General features: G+C 33.9%; 3 protein-coding genes across 4 annotated transcripts; 2 read left to right on the forward strand and 1 right to left on the reverse strand.

The window, feature by feature from the left end:
• The first annotated feature begins 12 nt into the window (after positions 1 to 12).
• Positions 13 to 5684, forward strand: LOC108861482 (katanin p80 WD40 repeat-containing subunit B1 homolog KTN80.1). 2 transcript variants are annotated; one of them, XM_018635356.2, is made up of 17 exons: positions 13 to 346; positions 643 to 773; positions 860 to 977; positions 1055 to 1281; positions 1365 to 1467; positions 1582 to 1652; positions 1945 to 2019; positions 2112 to 2255; positions 2329 to 2491; positions 2702 to 3079; positions 3161 to 3394; positions 3810 to 4573; positions 4666 to 4740; positions 4829 to 4941; positions 5026 to 5142; positions 5235 to 5303; positions 5421 to 5684. In XM_018635356.2, exons 1-17 carry the CDS (start codon positions 322 to 324, stop codon positions 5479 to 5481), a joined length of 2868 nt encoding a protein of 955 aa, XP_018490858.1. In that variant the 5' UTR covers positions 13 to 321; the 3' UTR covers positions 5482 to 5684. The 2 variants fall into 2 exon arrangements, with proteins under 2 accessions (XP_018490858.1, XP_018490857.1); XM_018635355.2 differs by having other exon boundaries at positions 14 to 346; positions 2696 to 3079.
• Positions 5685 to 9626: 3942 nt separating this feature from the next.
• LOC108859609 (endonuclease 1) lies at positions 9627 to 12647 on the reverse strand. The gene is made up of 9 exons (XM_018633521.2): positions 12419 to 12647; positions 11619 to 11799; positions 11396 to 11503; positions 11247 to 11302; positions 11047 to 11130; positions 10858 to 10953; positions 10705 to 10769; positions 10556 to 10629; positions 9627 to 9989 (listed from the first exon to the last, which is right to left on the reverse strand). The coding sequence occupies exons 1-9, from the start codon at positions 12542 to 12544 to the stop codon at positions 9868 to 9870; spliced, it is 912 nt and encodes a 303-aa protein (XP_018489023.1). The 5' UTR covers positions 12545 to 12647; the 3' UTR covers positions 9627 to 9867.
• A 719-nt stretch (positions 12648 to 13366) lies between these two features.
• Positions 13367 to 14651, forward strand: LOC108860605 (syntaxin-125-like). Its single transcript, XM_018634471.2, has 2 exons — positions 13367 to 13951; positions 14033 to 14651. The coding sequence occupies exons 1-2, from the start codon at positions 13488 to 13490 to the stop codon at positions 14463 to 14465; spliced, it is 897 nt and encodes a 298-aa protein (XP_018489973.1). The 5' UTR covers positions 13367 to 13487; the 3' UTR covers positions 14466 to 14651.
• Positions 14652 to 21558: the final 6907 nt, after the last annotated feature.

The following is a 21558-nucleotide window of genomic DNA, read 5'->3' on the forward strand; positions in this document are numbered from 1 at the left end:
AAAGTTCATAGCTTTTTTGGTTAAGACTCGTCTCTGTTTTTTTTTTCTTCTTCTGCTTCGTTCGTTGGTACCACTCTTTTTGAATCTCTTGTTTCTTTTCAAGTACTTGTTGTTTATCCGGTTAAACTCTAACTCCGTTGTGTATTAAACCCTGTCATGTGTCATATGACATTTAAAGATCTTTGAGAAGTTTGGTGTAGTAGTGACTACTACATTTTGAAAACTTCTCTGTTTATTTCCCATCTCCGACTTCTAATTACGGAAGCTGGAGATTGATTCGGTTTCAGCTTCTTATGATACGACTGAAACAGAGCTGCAACAATGGCGAAGCGTGGATATAAGCTGCGTATCCTTTATACATTATTCTCTTCTTGGAAACTTATTCGGAATACAAAGTTACAAACTTTGTCTATATTTATTTCGTTATTTTCAATATCCTGACATTTTGAATTTTGGTGATGATTCTATCTATAACTGCAGTTTTAGGGGTTTATCCACACTATGTTCTCTTTTTGGTAACTTGTTATTGTTCGTGGGATTATACAAGAGACATTGTTTAATTGTATTTTGTCTGTATTATTTTGAGTTGTCTGGATATGATTTGTTCTTGTGTTATACCTTTGACTTGATTTGGAACAAAAGAGGAGTTCTTGGCACATTCCGGAAATGTGAATTGTCTAAGTATCGGAAAGAAGACATCACGGTTCCTTATAACCGGAGGAGATGATTGTAAGGTCAACCTCTGGTCAATCGGCAAGTCTACCTCTCTCATGGTCTGTCTCACATTCATCTCTTACTACTTGTTGCTGTTCTTTAATAGAAGAATGATTCAGTTTTCTTGCCTGTGTGTTGTGTGCAGAGTCTTTGTGGACATTCAAGCCCTGTTGACTCGGTAGCTTTCAACTCTGAAGAAGCTTTGGTCCTCGCTGGAGCTTCTTCTGGCGTGATTAAGCTGTGGAATCTACAAGAAGCTAAGGGTAAAGCTTATTTTAATTGTAAGTTTAAGATGGTGAGGTCTTGTTTTTTTTTTTAAACTCTTGTTCTTGAAGTGTAGTGGTTCGAGCTTTTACTGGACACATATCAAACTGTTCTGCTCTTGAGTTTCATCCGTTTGGCCAGTACCTTGCATCCGGATCAAGTGACACAAATCTAAAGATTTGGGATATCAGAAAGAAAGGATGCATCCAAACATACAAAGGTCACACTCGTGGCATTAGTACTGTCAAATTTACTCCTGATGGGCGTTGGTTAGTGTCTGGTGGACTTGATAACGTTGTAAAGGTAAAGAACAGGATTATCATAAAGTGTTCTTATCTTCTCAGTAAAAAGTTTGTAACAATGTACTCTTTTATTGCATCCAATAGATTTGGGATATAACTGCTGGAAAGCTCCTGCATGAGTTTAAGTTTCATGATGGACCTATCCGTTCCCTAGACTTCCACCCTCTTGAGTTTCTCCTAGCCTCTGGTGAGTTTTTTTTGGTTCATTTTAGTAGTTAATTGTTTAAAGGTCTTCTGGTTTACATCCATAAGTTCTATTTAAGGTCTTCTGATTCCATTTACTATGCCCTTCACTCTTCAGGTTCTGCAGACAGGACTGTGAAATTCTGGGACTTAGAAACGTTTGAATTGATTGGATCTACTAGACCAGAGGTACCTGAGCTTTTCAAAACTTTGTTCTACTAGATTTTTATCTCTATTGACTCATAATATGACTTGCTGTGGAGATATGGTGTGAAAGAAAACCTCAAAGATTGACAAATATCAGCGATATCTTTGATAGTGATAGTGCTAAGTAGATCCTGTAAGACAAATGATAATATTGTTCCTTTGAAATGATGTGTGACAAGTACCATCTGTTGAAGTACTAATTTAGATTTGGATTCACTTTATAACATCATAAAAACTTATATCCTCCTGGCATGTGGTGTCCCTTGCAACACAGGCTACTGGAGTTCGCCCAATCGCTTTTCATCCAGATGGACGAACCCTTTTCTGTGGATTAGATGACGGCTTGAAGGTTTTTATTCTCTTTGTGATTAACTATACAGTTTAGATCTTGTCTGGAGTCAAACATTGATATCATAAGTTAGTACATGGTCATAATGCCAGGTTTATTCATGGGAACCAGTGATATGCCGGGATAGTGTTGATATGGGATGGTCAACCCTTGGTGACTTGTGCATCAACGAAAACAAGTTCGTTGGCTGTTCATATTACCGAAATTCTGTTGGGATTTGGGTCTCAGATATATCGGTATGTCACCTATTGCACTTATCCATAAGTTTTGCAAAAGTTACTTGAACGTTTTTGTGCTTGTTTGCTCCAGAAACTTGAGCCGTATGGAGCTGGATCTGAGGATAAGAAGGAATGCATGGTGAAAAGATTCAGTGCCTTGGAGGACCAGTCGTCTGAGAGAAAGGGGAGTGGCTCAAGGGGGAGTTCATCCCCGGACTATGAGACAAAAGAGATAAAGAACATATACGTTGACTGTGAGTGAAACTGAATGAACATACATTGTCTTGATCACATCTAACCGTTTTTTTAATCTTTATTGCATTAAACAAAGCAGTCTTTGAACATACATTTTCTTTGATGTCAGTTTCTGTGCCCAATCAACATCATTTTTCAGTCTCTCACCTCTGTGTGCTTATAGCTTGTGCTTGGTCTGATATGGACCTCTCTTTTTTTTAAAGCCATAGGTGGAAATTTGAAAGCGGGTATTAGGGCGAGCGAGAAGCAGAATGCAACAACATGTTTTGGACAAGCAGAGGACAAGTCTTCCAGAATGCATAGTGTTGTGGATAGTGATAGTGGGGAAGAATCTTCTCATTCAAGAAGGGAATCTATAGCTTCCTCAAAAACTAGTCCGGGAATACTGCTAAGACCAGCTCATGTTAGAAAGACTCTAGCAAAGTTTGAAGAATCAGTGTCTGCTCAATCTGGAACTCGGAAGAAGAGCGCATTGGATGTTGAAGAGGAGACACAAACTCGAAATGCTGAAGACTCAACCATCAAGGGAATTATGTACAAATTTGAAAAAGCTTTATCATCGGAACCACCAACTGATGAAGCGAATCGTAGGTTCCCCTGTTCTCAGAGTAACTTCAGCTTTCAGATATTAATTTATCTTCACAATATAATCTGCAATCTTGGCTCAGGTATGCTGCATAAGCCACCTCGTGCACAGAGGTCATCATATAACAACTACAATGAGTCAAGACGAGCAATGTCTGTTGATTCTGCGACTTACAGCGATAGCAAAGATGGGTTGGAGTATTCAGGAGACTTACCGACAGGTGGAAACTTATGCAATGAGGATGTAAACAACCAGCACACTGCCACCAAAACTGAAAGAGTTCTTTCACCAGAAAAGCCTGGTGATGAACAGAAAAGTAAGTTCCAAATTTAAAATCAGAACTACTAGTCTATGTGTATTAGACAATCTATGATGCAAGAAGACATATATTTGGAAGAGCTACTAGACTGTATGTAATTTACCAAATCTAGGACAAGGATGGCAGAAAAGTCTTTAGCAGTACTAGCGTATAGGTTGTTCCAGTCTAAATGTGTAGCTACTGTAAGAACGTGCTTAACAATGTTCATCATCGCTAGTCCGTTGTGGTCTACTTACTTAGGTTCAAGGCAACAACCATTTAATAATTAGATTGATGTCATGTAAATGAATTGAAAGCCATGGAGATTGATGGAGGATGTTAGGAGTTCAAAACTTTTTGCTGGCTTTGTTTTTACTTGGCAGCATTTAAGTCTGCTGGCTATTGGTTCATTAAACATTTCTATGTGTTTCAGTAAAAGTTGTCTCCGGGAGGACACGCTCATTGGTTGAGAAGTTTGAGAGAGGAGAAAAAATTACTCATACCGAAGCAGAGAATACTAATGCAGTGGAGCAAGATCCGCATAAGACATCAAGACAGGCAGGTGAAACTCCTGTAGTAGCTTCTACACGACGAGCTAGAAGTACTCCAGCTCGAGTGATGCCTATAGTACTCAACCGGGATAGTAACATGAAATCTGATGAGCTTCCTTCAACGCAACCAGCTAGGACTTCTTCAGTTCCAGTGATGCCTATGATACTCAATCAGCCTACCAATGATGAGCCTTCTGTAACATTAACACCATCTAGAACTTCTCCGGCCCGGACATTGCCCTTGACACTGGATCAGACAACAAATGTTGCATATGGTGAGGTTTCTGTTATGTCAAGAAGACCACGCAGGACTTCCTCAGCTCGAGTAAGGCCTATGTTACTCAGTCAGACATCTCATGAGTGTCTTGTAACATCAACACGTTCAGATAGGACTTCTCCAGCCCGTGTAATGCCATCAAAACTCAATCAAACCGATGACATGACATCGGATACATGTCATAGCACGTCCAGGCGCCGAGCTAGCTCATCTCAAATGCTGGCTACACCCACTGAGATTGATCAGGTGGTTGATATGGCTCAGGATGAGGCAAATGTATCACAAACTGATAGTGACATCACTGAGAATCTAATGCAAACTCATGAGGAGTTCTTAAGCACTCTTCAATCTAGATTGACAAAATTACAAGTAAGCATTCTTGTCTCTGTTGGTTTCTCTGGCTACTATTCACTATAGTGTGTTAAATATGCAAGTGATTGATCTTTGTCACAAACATGCAGATTGTTAGGCATTTTTGGGAACGTAGCGATGTTAAAGGCGCGATAGGGGCTTTGAGAAAGCTGACAGATCAGTCTGTGGGTTATCTCAGATTCTTTGTATACTACTTTTTTTTTATTTGATGGTTGGATGTTTAGATTAGCTAACTCATAGATACTGGGATAGGTTCAAGCAGATGTGATCAGTATTTTAACAGACAAGATAGAGATTCTCACATTGGATATGTTCTCTCAGTTGGTCCCTGTCCTCACAAGCTTATTGGGTAGCAGGACAGAGAGGTAAAAAAGGACCAGTTTATAACAGTCTTTGTGTTTTTATCTGTTGTCTTGTTAAAGTTGAGATGGTTAAATGATTTTTTTCAGGCCTGTGAATGTCTCCTTGGACATGCTCTTGAAGCTTGTAGCAGTGTTCGGTACAGTTATTCGCTCAACTGTCTCAGCTCCACGGATAGTTGGCGTTGATCTTCATGCGGATGAAAGGTACTTGAGTTCAGGCCACTCTCTTGAACCTCAGTTACTTTAATACGTTGTTTTTTTCATATACCAAAAGATGTAAAAGAGTCACAATGCAGGATACAAATCTGCCAAGTTTGTTCTGCGGGACTGCACAAGATTCAAAGGATTCTTCCAATTCTCGCTAGGTAAACATCCTACTTCCATCATCTTTCTAATGAATCTAACTGTTGAGGTTATTAGAAATTGGATCATTTGCTTATTTCTCTTGTTTTTTTTGGTTCTCTTATTACATGTGAATACAGAAGAGGCGGTCTAATATCAAGAAAGGCTCAGGAACTAAACCTTGTTCTTCAACAGACATAGCCACATGCAAAACAAACCATGCTCATGGAGCTGCTCCGCAAGTTCTTGTAACTGTAATTTGCAAAGAAACGTCTTGTGTCTCTCACGGAACTTTATAGTATCTGCAGATTCATAGAGAAAGGAAATATTTAACCTCTAGAAGAAATACTTGGAAACTAATTTGGTATATGGTTGTAAATCAAATCATATATTTGGCATGAGTAGCTTCAATTCTTGATTTGTTTGTTGTCATTGGTTATCCATCAAGCGTAGGCCTGGGCATTCGGGTCGTCGGGTCGGGTTCGGGCCGGGTCCTTTCGGGTCCGGGTCTTTCGGGTCTAGGAGTTTAGGACCCGATAGGGTAATTTCAAATTTTCGGTTCCGGATCGGTTCGGGTCGTACCGGGTCCGGGTCGGATCGGGTCTTATATAGTTGGACCCATTCGGGTAACTAGAATTTATCGGTTCGGTTCTGGGTCGGGTTCGGGTCGGGTTCGGTTCGGGTTCAACCTAAAAAATACCTAAAAATACAAAAAAAAATCTGAAAATATTAATATATCCGAAAATATTTGACATTTTATTTAAAATTTGTGTTTTTATTATATTAAAATGTGTATATATACTAAACTATGCGAGATAGAACAATAGTTGGTTGTCTCCTAGTGGCTCACCCCTTTGCTATGTACACAAATAACCCGTCTTCAACTCCCCATTGATTCATTTTATTTAATTTATATTATTAATTCGGGTACCCGCCGGGTTTCGGGTTCGGGTCGGGTCGGGTCGGGTCCAAGACCCGCGGGTCCTCTACAACAAGACCCGATAGGGTAATTTGATCGGATCGGTTCCTACCCGGACCGGGTTTTTTCGGGTCGGTTTTGGGTCGGGTCTTCGGGTCCGGGTAAAATGCCCAGGCCTAATCAAGCGTTAGCATCTAATAATTTTACTAGCTAAAACCCATAAAAACCTTGATAAACATTTACACAAATGTTCAACAAAGCCTGCAGCTTCTTACCTTTCCAGTGAGTTCTTTGTGATCGGTTTCTTAACGGTGTCACAGAACGTATAGTATCTACAATCCATCTTGAAATAGCTGCAGAGTTCATCAGTTGAATTCTGGAGTGTTAGATAAGCGCCACATACACTTAGCATGAAGGCAATGGCATGCAATTGCTATTTTGCTTTCATGATTCTTGATGGTATGTGCTTCATTTAAAACCCCTCTAAACCATGCAACAGTAACAAACAGACCAGCATCTTTAGTAGTGCCATAAGATGTAACAACATCATAATTTGATATCTCCTGCACATCCTCACTTCTACTGGAGCCATGGAAACAGATAGTTTTGCTTCTGGACAGGCCTTATTGAGTAATTCATCAGCCCATTGTTTCATTAAGCTACTAGGACAGACTATCAGTGTCCCAGCTGGTATTCTTTTTGTTGATTGAACACACACCAGCTTTTTTCTCTGTCATCATAAGGGAAAGAATGGAGACAGTCTTGCCAAGACCTTGTTCATCAGCTAGAATCCCTCCAAAAGATGTTGTCTCTTTCTGTAACATCCATGTCAATACGATCCTCTATATATACAATACAATTGCTATTAGTTGTAAATAATCATAACTCACACAAGCAATTTCAAAAATAGACTAATTTGATGTTTCAAAAGATTAATGGGAAGGGAACCATTAGGAGGTTCTGCCTCGACATTAGAGTGAAACTCTATTGCAGCTCGGAGAAATAGGTTTAAGTTTTCACTTGGTTGTGAATAGTTATCTTCAGAAATCTCTGCTCTCTTCACAGTTCTTTCACATGTAGATCTCTTTAGACTCTCAAATGTTTGCTTGCATTTAGCAGAAAAATTAGGCTCTGATTTTTGTTGTGAATAGTCATTTGCTACTTATGCTCCAAATCTGTCAAAACAAAATATCAATCAATCATGTCTAAATAAGAAACAATAACTTTAAATTAACACACTACCCATCCATCTTTAATGAAATCGAATACCTACATTGAAATACATATGAGAAGAACAATCTTCTTTAGAAAGCATAATTCGCTTCACAAATCTATGGACAGACCTTGTACAACTAGAGATTCTGTGGATACCAACATATCTATCTGGTAAGTCTCTATAGAACCAACTCATTAACATGGAAAACACTGATCGAAATGTCATGTTGAAATACTTTTTCTATCCACATATCCAAGATAATAAAAGTTAAGAAAATAAACATAAATAGATACTCCTTCCATTTCACAAAGTTACATACACTAGAGAAAAAAAATGTTTCAAAATGATCTATTTTTTACATTTTCAATGCATATTTTATTAACTAGTTGCAAATTTCAAAAAAAAAAAATTGCACTTATTGGATTTTTATTGGTTTAAAATTATAGAAAAAAATAATCACAAAAATTTATACAAATTTAATGTGTTTTATTAAAATGTGTGAAAAATTTACAATATGTAACATTTTGAAACAGAGAGAATTTTTATTTACAAAGGGAACATTGTTTATTAAATTAAATACCTCAATTGCAAGATTCTCAGTGGATTATGTTTTAGAAATTTGTAAGTTAGATTGCTTGAAATCTTTTTCAAATAGAATGTTGTCTCTTGATTTCTTGAACACAAGTCAACACTATGAACTCATTTACATAAATGTTCTGCAAAGAGGTTACAATACTTCTTAAACTAATTTTTGTAGCATATGATCCAACTAGACGATGTAAATAGAGAGACATCACACTAAAATCTATTTAGTAATTAGTACTAAAGAAAATGTTAAAAAGAAAGAGTGATGAGAAAACAATTTTAACCTCTAAGCATAGATTGTAATAACAAAGTAGTCCACATCACTGAATTATGTATAGTTGATTGATGCAAAAGTTTCTCTCTCTTCACTCTAAAGATCACTCCATCTCTGAGAAAGTCAGCTTTTTTCATTTAAACGTATACCTATCTTGACCATTCCCTTTAAATTATCGTTGAGATTTAAAATTGATGAAAATCTTGTAATTATAGTTATGATTTAAAAATTGATGAAATCTTCTTGAGACTTTTGATTGGACTATTTAATGCCTTTATCTTCAATGGACTATTTTCCTTTTCCAATTCCTATTGATCGATCCGGATGGTCATGTCGTGTGTATGCAGTGCCGGTCCGGAGTCGTGTGGAGCCTAAAGCGAACAAAAAAATACTGTTCTTTAATTATTATTAACATTTAATATATTTTAAGTATGTAATCAAAACAGTATTAAATATTATTAAAACTTAAATCTACTAAAACATCTTTTGAGTTCACCTTACATGGTTTTTTTTTCTTTTTATACTTGTAGTTTCACTTGACTAATTTTAATTATAATTTTTCTATAAATGAAAAGATAAACAAAAAATATAATTATAAAGTAAATCAAAACTTATGATAAATAACTCTAATGCATTTTCACTTTGTAAAATTTATGGAGTTTTGATAGTCCCATAGAATATTAGAACCCTATAATAAATTTGATGTTTGTTTGTATTTCAAAAGTTTCTAAGAAATTTACAAGAACTTACAAAAAAGAACAAAGAAGGAATAAAATATTTTAATAGGAGATGCAGCTGTTCTACTGAAGTCAATAACCATGCAACATGGAATATGCACGACATATAATTCAGATTCATTGTTTATCTCTTGTTGACAGAAAAAAGAACTGGAAAAAAACAAATTGTCTTTTAATAAAGTAAAAAGACTACTAAGGTTTTGATTTAATTAAATTGCGTATAATACGTCTAATAGAAGAACTAGGGTTGTGGGGTGTCCAACCGTTGGCTGTAAGTCAAAATATTAAGTTCACTGGCCACTAGACTAAAGAACACTTATTGAAATTTGGCGCCCCTAAATATTTAATATCATCTGGCGCCTAAAATCCATGCTTTACGTGCTTTAGCTCAGGACCGGTCCTGTGTGTATGTAATAGTGTAATACTATTTATTTTTATAAAGCTTGTGTGCATATATTTATTATGCGTAATGGTTGTGGGTATGATTGTGTCAAAGATATGGTTTTCGGTTTAGTAGCCTTGCATTCAGGATGCCTCTTCATATTTTCTTCTTTTTTTTACCTTTCCTTCATATTTTCTTCTTCTTCGCTCTCTAAAACTTATGCATGTTCATCATCTCAAGAAAAACTTTAAACATTTCAACTAAATATCTGATTATAGTATATAAAACAACCACACGATGAAACTAGCATATGATTTAATCCTAAACACATATACAAATAACTAGCCCCGCAGGCATTAGGTGTCAAATGGAAATAGAACTAAGAAAAGAGTGTCTGATCAGTCTTATGGAATTTTGTAATTGACCAAATAGTTTCCCAATCAAATGTTTTGGTGATCCTGGTCCGGTTTCGGTTCAAATGGCAGCGACATCAGCATGGTCATCACTAAAAATTCGGTTTAGTATCATGGCTAGTCTTAGTCCTCCCTGAACAATTCTCTTCATCACTATTGGCATCCTTGTATCGAAATACTCCTCTGCAAAACGTATTATAGGGAAATCAGTTTTTTTTCTTATAAAAATCTAAATCACTTTGGTATTACACAAAAAGAGTGATTAATGTTATTTAGATCAATAAACTAAATTTCGTGATCCATTAAATTCAAAATGTCTTAACAATCAATCTAGTCAATGCCTTTAGTTATAAGCCTAAAGTTAAGACTTCCCTTTGTATTACAAACTTACAACGCCAATTTGCATACATAGTCTGAAACGACTACTCTGGCATCTCAAACTTTGTTAGTCTTTTGAATCTTAAGATAATAAATTATGCATAAGTTGTTTGGGAAGGACATTTGTCAAACATATTAGTCAAATATGGTTACCATATTGTCGAACTGTATTTGACAATCAGAATCGAGGGTATTTGGTTCATTTGTTGAAATAAAAACACAATCAGAGTCGAGGGTATTCGGTTCATTTGTTAAAATAAAAACTCAAAACCGAATTCATACTACTCAACTCGTTTAGTTATATATCTTTGATTAGGTTTGTAATTAAACTAATTTTGTTTCGTAAAAGATTAAAAAAGTAAACGATGTACCTGATAATGTTACACCTGACTTCACGCCTGCATATCCATATTTACAAGCTAACTCAATACTCTCCGAAGCATACCTGCAAATAGACATTTTCAATTGATTCATTTCACGCTATTGAACCGGTTTTCAACCCAAACAATTTAAAACTTACTTGTGTGGACAAGCGAGGAGATCGTTGCATTCTGTCCACGAAGATATATCGTCTTTCCATAACCCCTAATATTTTATGATAAACCATTATATGTATAAGTCCCGGTTACAAAACGACTACATATGAAAATCATTGTCGAATATAGTGAATTACATTGGTAACGTTCTTCTCAAGATCTTCTTGGAGAAGATCCAAGTCCTTGTCGTAGTATTCTTTTAGGGCTGTGAGAATGATCTCCCTGTCCCATACCTTTACATTTTTTTAAACATTTTTGTTTTCATTTAGTAATCATTTTTGATCGTAATGAAGTTCTCCAAAGTTGTAAAAGTGTAACAAACTTACATGATGTAAATTTGATTTGTGTCTGTACCAGCGTAATTTTATCGTGTTTCCTCCTTCATCGCTTGTGAATCCGACATGCATCGGCTTTGAAAAGAATTATATATAAATATGTTAAGCAGAAAACAAGCTAGTTAGAATTAAATATCGGACAACAACAAATATACAATGACTATAATTTGGAATCGGGAGGAATAATAAACCTGATGAATATCTCCCACAAAATGAGACAAGAACAAAAGGGCTTCGGTCATGTTATCTGTGAGATTAAACAAGACTAGTCAGTTACAAATAGTTTTAAAAATCCTTTGTAGGAAGTTATTATAGTAAATAAATACAAAAGACCACGTACGTCGACGATCAGATATTCCTTCACTGTATTGCTGAAGCTGAGACGTAAAATTCTGTATTGCTCCGTCCACACACATATCTTTTAACCCATGTTGATCATGGCAATCCCCTATTAATTATTTACAGTATTAAAAAAATCATTTTTCACATTTGTTAACTACGGCTCGAGAATGATAGAACCGGAATAGGTATGCTTGTAAAAGAGATTTTTGTTTATGGCTTACTGTCGTATTCGTAAGAGCAGGCTTGGTCGGGAGTGTCGATGTAATGGAGAGGACTGGTCCAACGGTACTTATACCAATATCGGATCTGGTCAGGCCACACACACAATATCGATAAATCTCCTTTCACGTAATCCGGTAATAAATTCTTGACGGCATGTGCCGGTCCTGCTTCTAAAAGATTCTGTTCACACCACATAAACGCCATTAGTGGTGTGACTTTGTAAGAATTGCCAAATAGAATCTTTAAATTTGATATGGCTCAATATCCCATTAGTCTTACTTGTATGCATATTAGAGCGGGTGACTAGTAAAAATGAAAACTTTCCGGTATTTAATTACAATAATTATTATGTCAATAATTCTTACATTTAATTAGAGGTATGTTTGATACAGTGATCATAATCATTTTTTGTTTAAATTTGAAGTCGGGTCCATGGATCACTTAATACACTATTGAAAATTTGATGGAGTCTAATTATGCTCTCATCTGCTTGTAGAACTTCATAGCAATGTCATTTTTCAGCAATAGTATGAGTTTAAATCATATACAATCTAAAAACTAAAATTATAGTTTTAAGTGATCATAAATGTTAAGGCCAATTATATTTGCTTCTGTAACTAGTTTTATATTTCATTTCACTATTTGGATAAGTGTATATATGTATATATATATATGGTGGCAACTAATATTAATTTAATTATAAGCTCTACTATTTCCAATATCCGGTCCAAATTGACAGACAAAAGGTTAGACAATTACTAGAGTACTTGATTCCAATACAAATAGATAATCAACTTACTTGAGCAATCCGGCATGTAAGTATATGACCTTCTTTACTCCAACCTTGGACAGGAGTAACGGAACACAAGACCACTACACCAAATACAAGAACCAACGCCGTAGATGATCTAAAAGCCGATGCCATGTCTTAATTAACCTTTGAATCTTGTGTAGAATGATCTCTTCTTGTGTAAGGGTGTCTCCTATGTATTCTCTTGTTTACAGCAACTTCATAGGATTTTTTCAAGCAGAACACACAGACATTAAATATATAGAGACAAGAATGGGATTACAAGTTAGGTTTTTTGGGTCTGAGCGGTTTCGTTACATACAAGTAACATATACGATGTTGAGTTTGTGTGCAAGCAAGATATTTCTGGTCTCATACGTACTTCTCGTAGAGTTGACAAAAGGAACACGATATATTTTTTTTTTTTTTTGTCAACTGGTCACTTTTGGACCTTTAATCCTCAAACTGAGGTAAGTGGGGGTCGAACCCCCGACGTCAGGGCCCGAAGGCAGAGCTCAGCAGCCACTTGGCTACGAACGACCCGACAGGAACACGATATATATAACATTAAAACAAAGAGTCGTTATCTTATTGATTAAATGCATATTCCTCAATGGTAACAGCATCTTCCCTGCGTGACATATACAACTTGTTACCTAACTCAGATTGAATATTTGACTCAGAATGAAAAAGCAGCATATTTAGATTTTTTTCGATACCTCAACAACAGAAAAAAGAAAAAAAAGGAAGAAGAAAGATGCATAAAGCAGAAAATTGGACCTTTAATTGGGCTCTAAGCTCGGCCCATTACTAGGGTAATAACGTCGTTATATAAAGTGAGCTAATTTCCTAATTTGGTTAAGAAAAAGTTATGCCATTAACTAATTTTAGACAATTACCAAAACTGCATGTGACTCTCGTTTTAACACAACAAAATAAACCTCCCAACAAAACCTCATCGCATCTTCCTCGTACTCAGGCAGAGAGGAAGACGATGGTGATGATCATCATTCAAAAGAACTAAAAAGAAAAATCACAAAAAAGTAATTGTACATAATTAAATAATAACTGTAGAAAAATGAATGACTTATTCTCAAATTCATTCAAGAGGAACCAGGCTCAATTTGGCGATGTCGAGGCAGGTCAAGAAACGATGAACCTCGACAAATTCTTCGAGGACGTCGAGAATGTGAAGGATGACATGAAAGGAATCGAGAGTCTTTATAAGAAGCTTCAAGACTCTAACGAAGAATGCAAGACGGTGCATAATGCCAAGAAGGTGAAGGAGCTACGAGCTAAGATGGATGGAGACGTAGGTCAAGTCCTTAAGAGGGTCAAAATGATTAAGCAGAAGCTCGAAGCCCTTGAGAAAGCCAACGCTAATAGCCGTAATGTCCCTGGTTGTGGGCCCGGTTCGTCTACGGATAGGACTCGGTCTTCTGTGGTTAGTGGTCTCGGGAAGAAGCTCAAGGACTTGATGGATAGTTTCCAAGGTCTACGTGCACGAATGAACGATGAGTATAAAGAAACCGTAGAGCGCAGGTCTTTCCTTTTTAGGTTTTTTGCACCGCAAGCTATTACTATAGTTGTCTTTTATATATGACTATCTTGGAACCGGTGCAGGTATTTCACGATAACAGGAGAACAAGCGGACGAGCAAACAATAGATAACCTGATTGCAAGCGGTGAGAGTGAGAATTTTCTCCAAAAAGCTATTCAGGAGCAAGGAAGAGGTCAGATCATGGACACTATATCTGAGATACAAGAAAGACATGATGCAGTGAAGGAGATTGAGAAGAATCTACTCGAGTTGCACCAAGTTTTCTTGGACATGGCGGCTCTAGTGGAAGCGCAAGGGCAGCAACTGAACAATATAGAGAGTCATGTGGCGAAGGCGAGTTCGTTTGTGAGAAGAGGGACTGATCAGCTCCAAGATGCGAGGGAGTACCAAAAGAGCTCGAGGAAATGGACTTGTTACGCTATCATTCTAATCATTGTCGTCTTTATCCTCCTTCTTATTCCTGCTATGCCTTCTATTATGCTCATGTTGAAGTGAAACTAGAGAGTTTGATCTTGATTCTCACAATCATCTCTTCCCTTATTCATTCATTCTTTTGGGCTTTATGGGATCGATGGAGAATAGTTAGACTATGATAACAACCATGGAAAGGAATTGGTAGAAAATGTTTTGAAATACCGGTTTGTTATCACATTTTTAATGCAATCCTGACTTTTGGATGTGTTATCCTCCATCGTTAGTGTTTGACATGACAAATGTTATGTATTAGGTATTCTATATAATAAAAAACCTAAGGGAAACAAATCATTCCCTTTTTTTGATGGAAGCCAACCCTAAGTAAACTATAACAGTTGCTCAAAAAAAAAAAGTAAACCATTTCAGTATTTAAAAAAAAAAATCAGAACCCTAAATGTGAAAGTTATTTGGGAGACTAACTCCATATACCCTTCTGGAAAAAAAACTATTCTTCTTATCCCTTCCCTTTTCTTATTACCCTTTGTAAACCCCACTACCATAGCAAATACCATACTATCCTTCTTCTTTTTTAATTTATGTTTATTATTCCTTCTTTTCTCTTCTTTCTTTTTTATTTATTTACCTGTGGGCTCCATTTTATTTCTTCCTTCTCCACATTTCGATGGATCCCTTTATTATTATTATTTTTTAGTTGTTTTTTTTTCATGTAACCAATTTTTCTTCCAATAATACATTTTTCTTCATCATATTTTTTTCTTACAATTTTATTTCTATTTTTCTACAAAAATACAAACAATTTATAAATATATTCATCTTAAATTTTCTAATTAAAATATATATATAAACAATAAAATAGTAGAATAAATGATTTTGTTGTATTTCAATCATCAATTAGTTTAAATATTCAATTATTTATTACTGAACTAATTAATAATTTTAAAATTTTATAAAATAATATATATATAGTTTCATATAAATTTTAATATATTTTATCATATTTAACATATAGTATTTTGTTTATTTTGTTACAGAAAATATTTTCTAAATTTACTGATACTACTGACATAACTTCTATTTTATTAAGACAACACAATATTATTAAAACATGATATATTAATAAGATAACTAGATATTTGATACAATGATAAAACTATTATAATTATATATTAACAATATTTATAAACAATCAAATAACGTAAGATATTTTATTATAAATTTCATTAAAATAAAGCTTCTATCATGAATAATGTTAAAAAATAAGATTTGATGTTAATTTCGAGATAATAAAATGATTTTCATCACTGTATTTTTTGTGTTTCGTGTCGATTTTATGACCGTTTTTGATAAATTATTTTAATAAAATATCAATAAAACAAATAATATATCATGGATAATGTAAAAATTAGATTGTAATGCAAAAATTAGATATAAGATGAGTAATGTAAAATCCGTCTTGCACAATCATTTGTTTTGATTAGGAGGAGGATATTATATGAATGATGATACTGAAATAAAATGGATATGGGGAGATGAGAAGAAGATTGTGTTGAAGAAATCAGTGGAGGAGGTCACCTACTCTGTTTTGGTTGAGCATATTTGCGAAAAGATAAATGTTTATGAATATAACAATGAGTGAAAATTAGTGTAATTTCATTAATATGAATTATATATCATGGGTAATGCAAAATCCAACAAAATCGGATTAAAAATTTGATTAATTAGTGCAAGGATAATTTTATGGGCATTATTAGAATTTTGTAAACTGTGTTTATGGGTTTTAGCGTATATTTTATATACGTTTTGAACTCGTTTTAATGATTTCTTGGGTGTAATTTCATTAATATGAATTATATCATGGGTTATGCAAAATCCATCAGCCAGAGAATCTCGTGGAAGAGGAAAAAGAGGCAGAGGGAGTGGAATATGAGGAGCCACATAAACAGGCAGAGCAAAAGGAGAAGGTATTACAGCGTATTTTGAATGTGGAAGTAGTTCAGGTTCATGTGTTTGATTGTTGAAATTTATTTCATTGTGCTATTCAAACTATATGTTATTTGGATTACTAGGATTATTTGTTTTACTATATATTATCTGGATTACTGGTTTTATTTTGTATTACTTGGATTACTATGTTTACTCAGTTTTACTATGTGCTATTTAGACTTCATATATATTACGAGTGTTTACGTTTAGTACGTAGAATCGAAATATATTTCATGATTATTATCAATTTGTAGATTATTTTCCTACTACATATGTATCTTAAGATTATTTTTGATGATTATTTCAACAGTTTATGAAAAACCAATTCAATTTCCCAAAAAACTCTCTTAACTTACAATGTTGATGCGTGAATGGTTAGACCATAGTAAGAATTTTTTTTAAAAATACATATTCTGAGAAATATTTGGCTGAATTGTCTTATTTTACGGTAATAATAGTGTAAAATATTCGGGTTTACTACAAAAAAGCTCGTATTATCATGGTTTTACTAGATAAACGTAAAAATTGCCAAAAAATTACTATGTGTAAGGTAGTATTACTAAGTCCTTGAAGATTACCAAGAATTACTAAGTGTAATTAATTCCATGCATGTTTTGAAGTATTTTTTCCAAAATTTGAGTAGAATTTTTCCCCTGTAATTTTGAGTTATCCACACATGTTTTCCAAAGACATACCACAATCAGTGTGCTATGCATTCACGTTTGACATGTGTATTTTATATGAATATATTTTTATTATATTTTGACAAGTATTTTTTAGATTTAGTATTTAATTAATATTCATATAAACTTGGGTGTGTGCAAGTATTTTTAGACTTAGTATTTAATTAAATATTCTTATAAATTGTTTTCCTTAGTTAATTTCAAAAATAAATTTAATTAAATATTCTTGTTATGGCTGCACGTTTTGACATAATTTTTATATTATTATTTTAATATGAACAAAACAAAACGAGCTTTATAAAACATAAAACGTTTTAAAAAAAATTAATATGAGTAAGGGTAACTATTCAATTTTCCCTCTTAATAATCTTTTGCCAAGCGAGAAGCAAGGGTTAATGGGCTTCCTCATGTAGTCCTGTAAATTTGAAGTTATCGAGTATCAGAGAGGAAATAATTTTTTTTTTATAAAGCGAGGACATGATTGCTAATTACGGAATATCTTGATCAAGTAAAAGTGTTTTGAGGATAGTATACCTTACCATCACTGTGAACTTGCAAGCTCCATATCATCACTAAACTATGAAATGTACAGAACCAGAGATTCAAAATCTAATAGAATCCTCTCTTTGAGACCAAGGAAGAAGAAGATGATGAGACACACAGAAACATCAAACAAAACAAGAAAAAACTTTTTTTGTCTAGTCTCTCTCCACGTCTTGAAGAACAAGGAACCAACGCTTCAGGTGTTCCCAACTCAACCTTGGTTGCTTTCTCCTACTTCTACCTCTCTATTGTGAGCTGTCTCCAAGTTGATTCCCTGCAGACCACATTGCATTTTCTGCATTCTCTCTTCACGTCTTTGAAAGAGGATGACGACATCTTAAACAAACTCAAAGCATCAAGGAAGGTTGAGAAGTCTGCAAACAACTTCGAAGGTTCTCCATGTTTGGATTGGAACATGCAGGAAGATTACAATCCAGAGAATACAAGATTATGAGCCTCAATGACTTCTTAATTGACTCTCGGCCAACCAAAGCAAAGCATATGATGAAGAGACATTAGCCAACAGGTCAAAGAACAAATATGTACGCCAAGTTAACGGTTTTAGTATGGTTACAAAACAGAATCGAATCGAATCAAGACATGTTCAGAGCACAATCCCACACACGCATCATCTCATCTTCGTTCTTATATCCAAATACAACGCCACGATCTCGTTTACCAAGAACATGAATCTATAAAGAAAACCCCCTATTTTGATCTCAATTACAAAACTTTAAATTTGCTAATTTGCTTTTTCTGATTTTTGAAATAGATAAGCAAAAAAAAAGAAAGAAGATTTGAACCTTAGAAGATCGAGACCGATGCCGAGGGAATTAAAGGAGGATCAAGGAATTGAAGCAGCCGCGGAGTGGAGTGTGTGCGTCCCTAAAGGTTTAGGATTAGGTGTTCGCCGCTCTCCACACAAGATTACGGCTATAGTCTTCTCCTCATCTTTATAAATAGTTCAATCAACAATTCCATTGAGAAATTCTTCGATTCAATTCCATCGGGAGGTTGAAAGGGCGAAAGAACATCATCTTCTTCATCATCACTCCTCTCTTGGATTCTCCCCTGGTTTTCTCACATATGCATTACGCCAGGAAAGCTGATTCCGAGACGGAGATGATGGACATCGACTCCAATAAGACTTTCGTTCTCGAAAAGCCTACCACCGCCAGGGATGATTTCCTCTCCGCATCTCGGAGGCTCGTCGATCTCAAGCTCTCCAAGCAGCGGTACTCTGTCTCTGCGTTTCCCTCTTCCATTTTTTCTGTACTTTACAAAAGAGAGAAGAGAGACGGGGTTTGGGGGAGATAATCGGTTTCGATCCGATTTGTTTTGGGTGGGTGGATAAATTAGAAGTTGGGTTTGTGAATATTGTAATTTGTTAAGGGTGTCGGAGTCTTTGTGCACCTTGGACCCATATTTTCTATTTTAAAAAAATAAGTACTAAATGATATTTTAATGAGAGAAGATAAGAGAATTTTTAAAAAGTGAGAGGGGCATATGGAGTTAGTCTCCAGATTGAAAAAAAAAACCATTCTCTTTATCCTTTCTCTTTGCTTACTACCCCTTTGTGGACCCCATTACCAATACAAATACTAAATTAACCTCTCATTTCTTTAATATATTTTTTCCACCTCATTAACTCATTTATTTTTTCAATTAAATAAATCAACTACATCCAAAAACAAAGATAGCCCACATAATTAACCTTAATCAATCATATCCAAGCTGTCTCACACTTCTTTCTTACTCTTTTCTCTACCATCGTGGAAGCTCATCTTTCTCATTCTCCATTGATGATTTTGAAGCCTGAAAAAGAAACAATTCTTATCTGTTTTCGATGATTTTTTTTCTCGAATAGCATTTAAATATTGTTTACATCATAGGTAACATTAAAAAGGTAAAAATTAATGAAAATTTAGAGAAATTAAAAACGATTTTGAAAACTGTATTTATGGATTTCAGATATATTTTGTATTTTTCAGATACTTTTTTTTACTGGAATATTATTTAAAAGATGGATATATCTTGGCAAGAGTAAAAAATAAGATTCGATGCAAATTTTAGAAGATTAAAAAGGATTTTAAAAACTGTGTTTATGGGTTTAAAGTATAATTTATGTCCGTTTTTGATGATTTTTTTGTGTGTAATTTCATTTAGATGAATAATATATCATGGGTAATATAAAATCCAAAACAAATTCGTCCTAAAAATTAATTAGGTAGTGGAAGGATAATTTTGAGTACTAAAAGAACTAGTTTAGTAAGGCAAAACTATCTCATTATGTATATTCTGTTTTTACAATTTATGATTGTATTTTAATATTAATTTTATCAATATTAAAATATTAAAGCAAATTACTTAAATAATATTTCAAAAATAAATTATCATTAAAAGAGTAAATATTTTCTTTTGGTTTAAATCTTCCAATTTAAACTTGTGATAAAAATACTTTATCTTCTTATTTTGATATTTTATATTTTTTTTTTTTTTTTGTCGACGATATTTTATATTTATGATTGGATTAAAAAATTATAGATATTATAAAATAATAAATATATTGTTAACATATAGATTTAAAGATTTTGTAGTTTACGTTTTGTATTGTTTATTTTATTATTGCTGTCTTACTTTGTTAACTAAAGAAATTTATAGTTTTGCACGGAGAATATATATAGTAGGTGATTTCATTAAGGGTATTGGTTTCAAAACATTCTAAATCTTTGGACTTTACCAATTTTGTAGTAGTATTGTAGTGAATTAGTATTAGTAGAGAAATGATTGATGTCATCATTGTAAAAATGGGGGCAGGAGAGGTATGAGATCTTGGATTGAATGTGGAAGTGGTTCAAACTATTTGAACGTGAAAAATTATTATGTTTTCATTGTGTGTAATTTGGACTACTAGAATTACTGGTTTTATTGTGTACAACTTAGATTACTAGAATTATTGGGTTTATTGATTGTAACATGGCATACTAGAATTACTGGGTTTTATTATGTGTAATCCAAAATTCCTATATATTGCAAGTAGTACGTATATTTAGTATATAGAACTCATATATTATCTATTAGTAGATGATCTTTATAGTAAATAAGACTACTAAAACTATTTAGATGATTATTCTCTAAAGTTTTAGGAATATTTATCATTTTTCCAAAATGTTTCCTTAACTTTCATGATTGTTATGTGAATGGTAAAGCTATATTAAGAAGAATCTATAAAAAATACTTATTTCTGGTAAACTGTTTATGTAATACTCTTCCTTAATGAAATTTATTGTATAAAATCATCGGTTTTACTACAAAATATTTTATTTAGACATGGTTTTACTAATAAAACTTAAAATTTGTCAAAATATTACTATGCATAAGATAGTATTACTACTATCTTGAAGATTACCAAGAATTACTAAGTGTAATTAGAATATTGAATTTATGTATATAATGGTTACACGTTTCACACGAATATTTTTTAGTGATAGAAGGTGTAATGTGATATATTACCACAACTTAATAGTTAATATTTACTGACAAAATGTGTTTGTAGAAGATATACTTAATAATTTTTTCGGACATAATAAACTTAATAAAATTAATTATTCTAACCTGTCTTTTGCAACATATACAAATTTTAAACATTCAAATTTCAACTATCTCGAAGAAAATATTTGGAAATATTATCTTTTCATATTCGAAAAACTGATTTGTGCATAAAAAGTAAAAAAGTACAAGTGCATAGAGAGAGTAAAAACAGTTGAGAAAAATAAAAGAGTAAAAACAGTTTAAACTGCAGATTCAAAAGAAGGAATATGAAATGTACCAATGTATTATGATAACTAGAGAGAAGGAACTATCTCTATACATTTTTTCAGTTAAAAGCTTAACACTCTCAGACATTAATCTCCATAAACATAGTTAACATTGAACTGGATTAT

The sequence above is a fragment of the Raphanus sativus genome, chromosome 5, assembly GCF_000801105.2.
Source record: "Raphanus sativus cultivar WK10039 chromosome 5, ASM80110v3, whole genome shotgun sequence".
Classification (NCBI taxonomy): Eukaryota; Viridiplantae; Streptophyta; class Magnoliopsida; order Brassicales; family Brassicaceae; genus Raphanus; species Raphanus sativus.

Excerpts from the sequence above, each read along its gene's own strand:
- LOC108861482 (XM_018635355.2), top strand. The coding sequence starts at position 322 with ATGGCGAAGCGTGGATATAAGCTGC. Across the intron at positions 2,492-2,695 it reads AAAGAACATATACGTTGACT|CCATAGGTGGAAATTTGAAA; the intron begins GTGAGTGAAACT and ends TTTTTTTTAAAG. Across the intron at positions 4,574-4,665 it reads CTAGATTGACAAAATTACAA|ATTGTTAGGCATTTTTGGGA; the intron begins GTAAGCATTCTT and ends ACAAACATGCAG.
- LOC108859609 (XM_018633521.2), bottom strand. The coding sequence starts at position 12,544 with ATGGCATCGGCTTTTAGATCATCTACGGCGTTGGTTCTTGTATTTGGT. Across the intron at positions 11,800-12,418 it reads TTACATGCCGGATTGCTCAA|AATCTTTTAGAAGCAGGACC; the intron begins GTAAGTTGATTA and ends TGGTGTGAACAG. Across the intron at positions 11,504-11,618 it reads CTGCTCTTACGAATACGACA|GGGATTGCCATGATCAACAT; the intron begins GTAAGCCATAAA and ends AATAATTAATAG.
- LOC108860605 (XM_018634471.2), top strand. The coding sequence starts at position 13,488 with ATGAATGACTTATTCTCAAATTCATTCAAGAGGAACCAGGCTCAATTT. Across the intron at positions 13,952-14,032 it reads AAAGAAACCGTAGAGCGCAG|GTATTTCACGATAACAGGAG; the intron begins GTCTTTCCTTTT and ends GAACCGGTGCAG.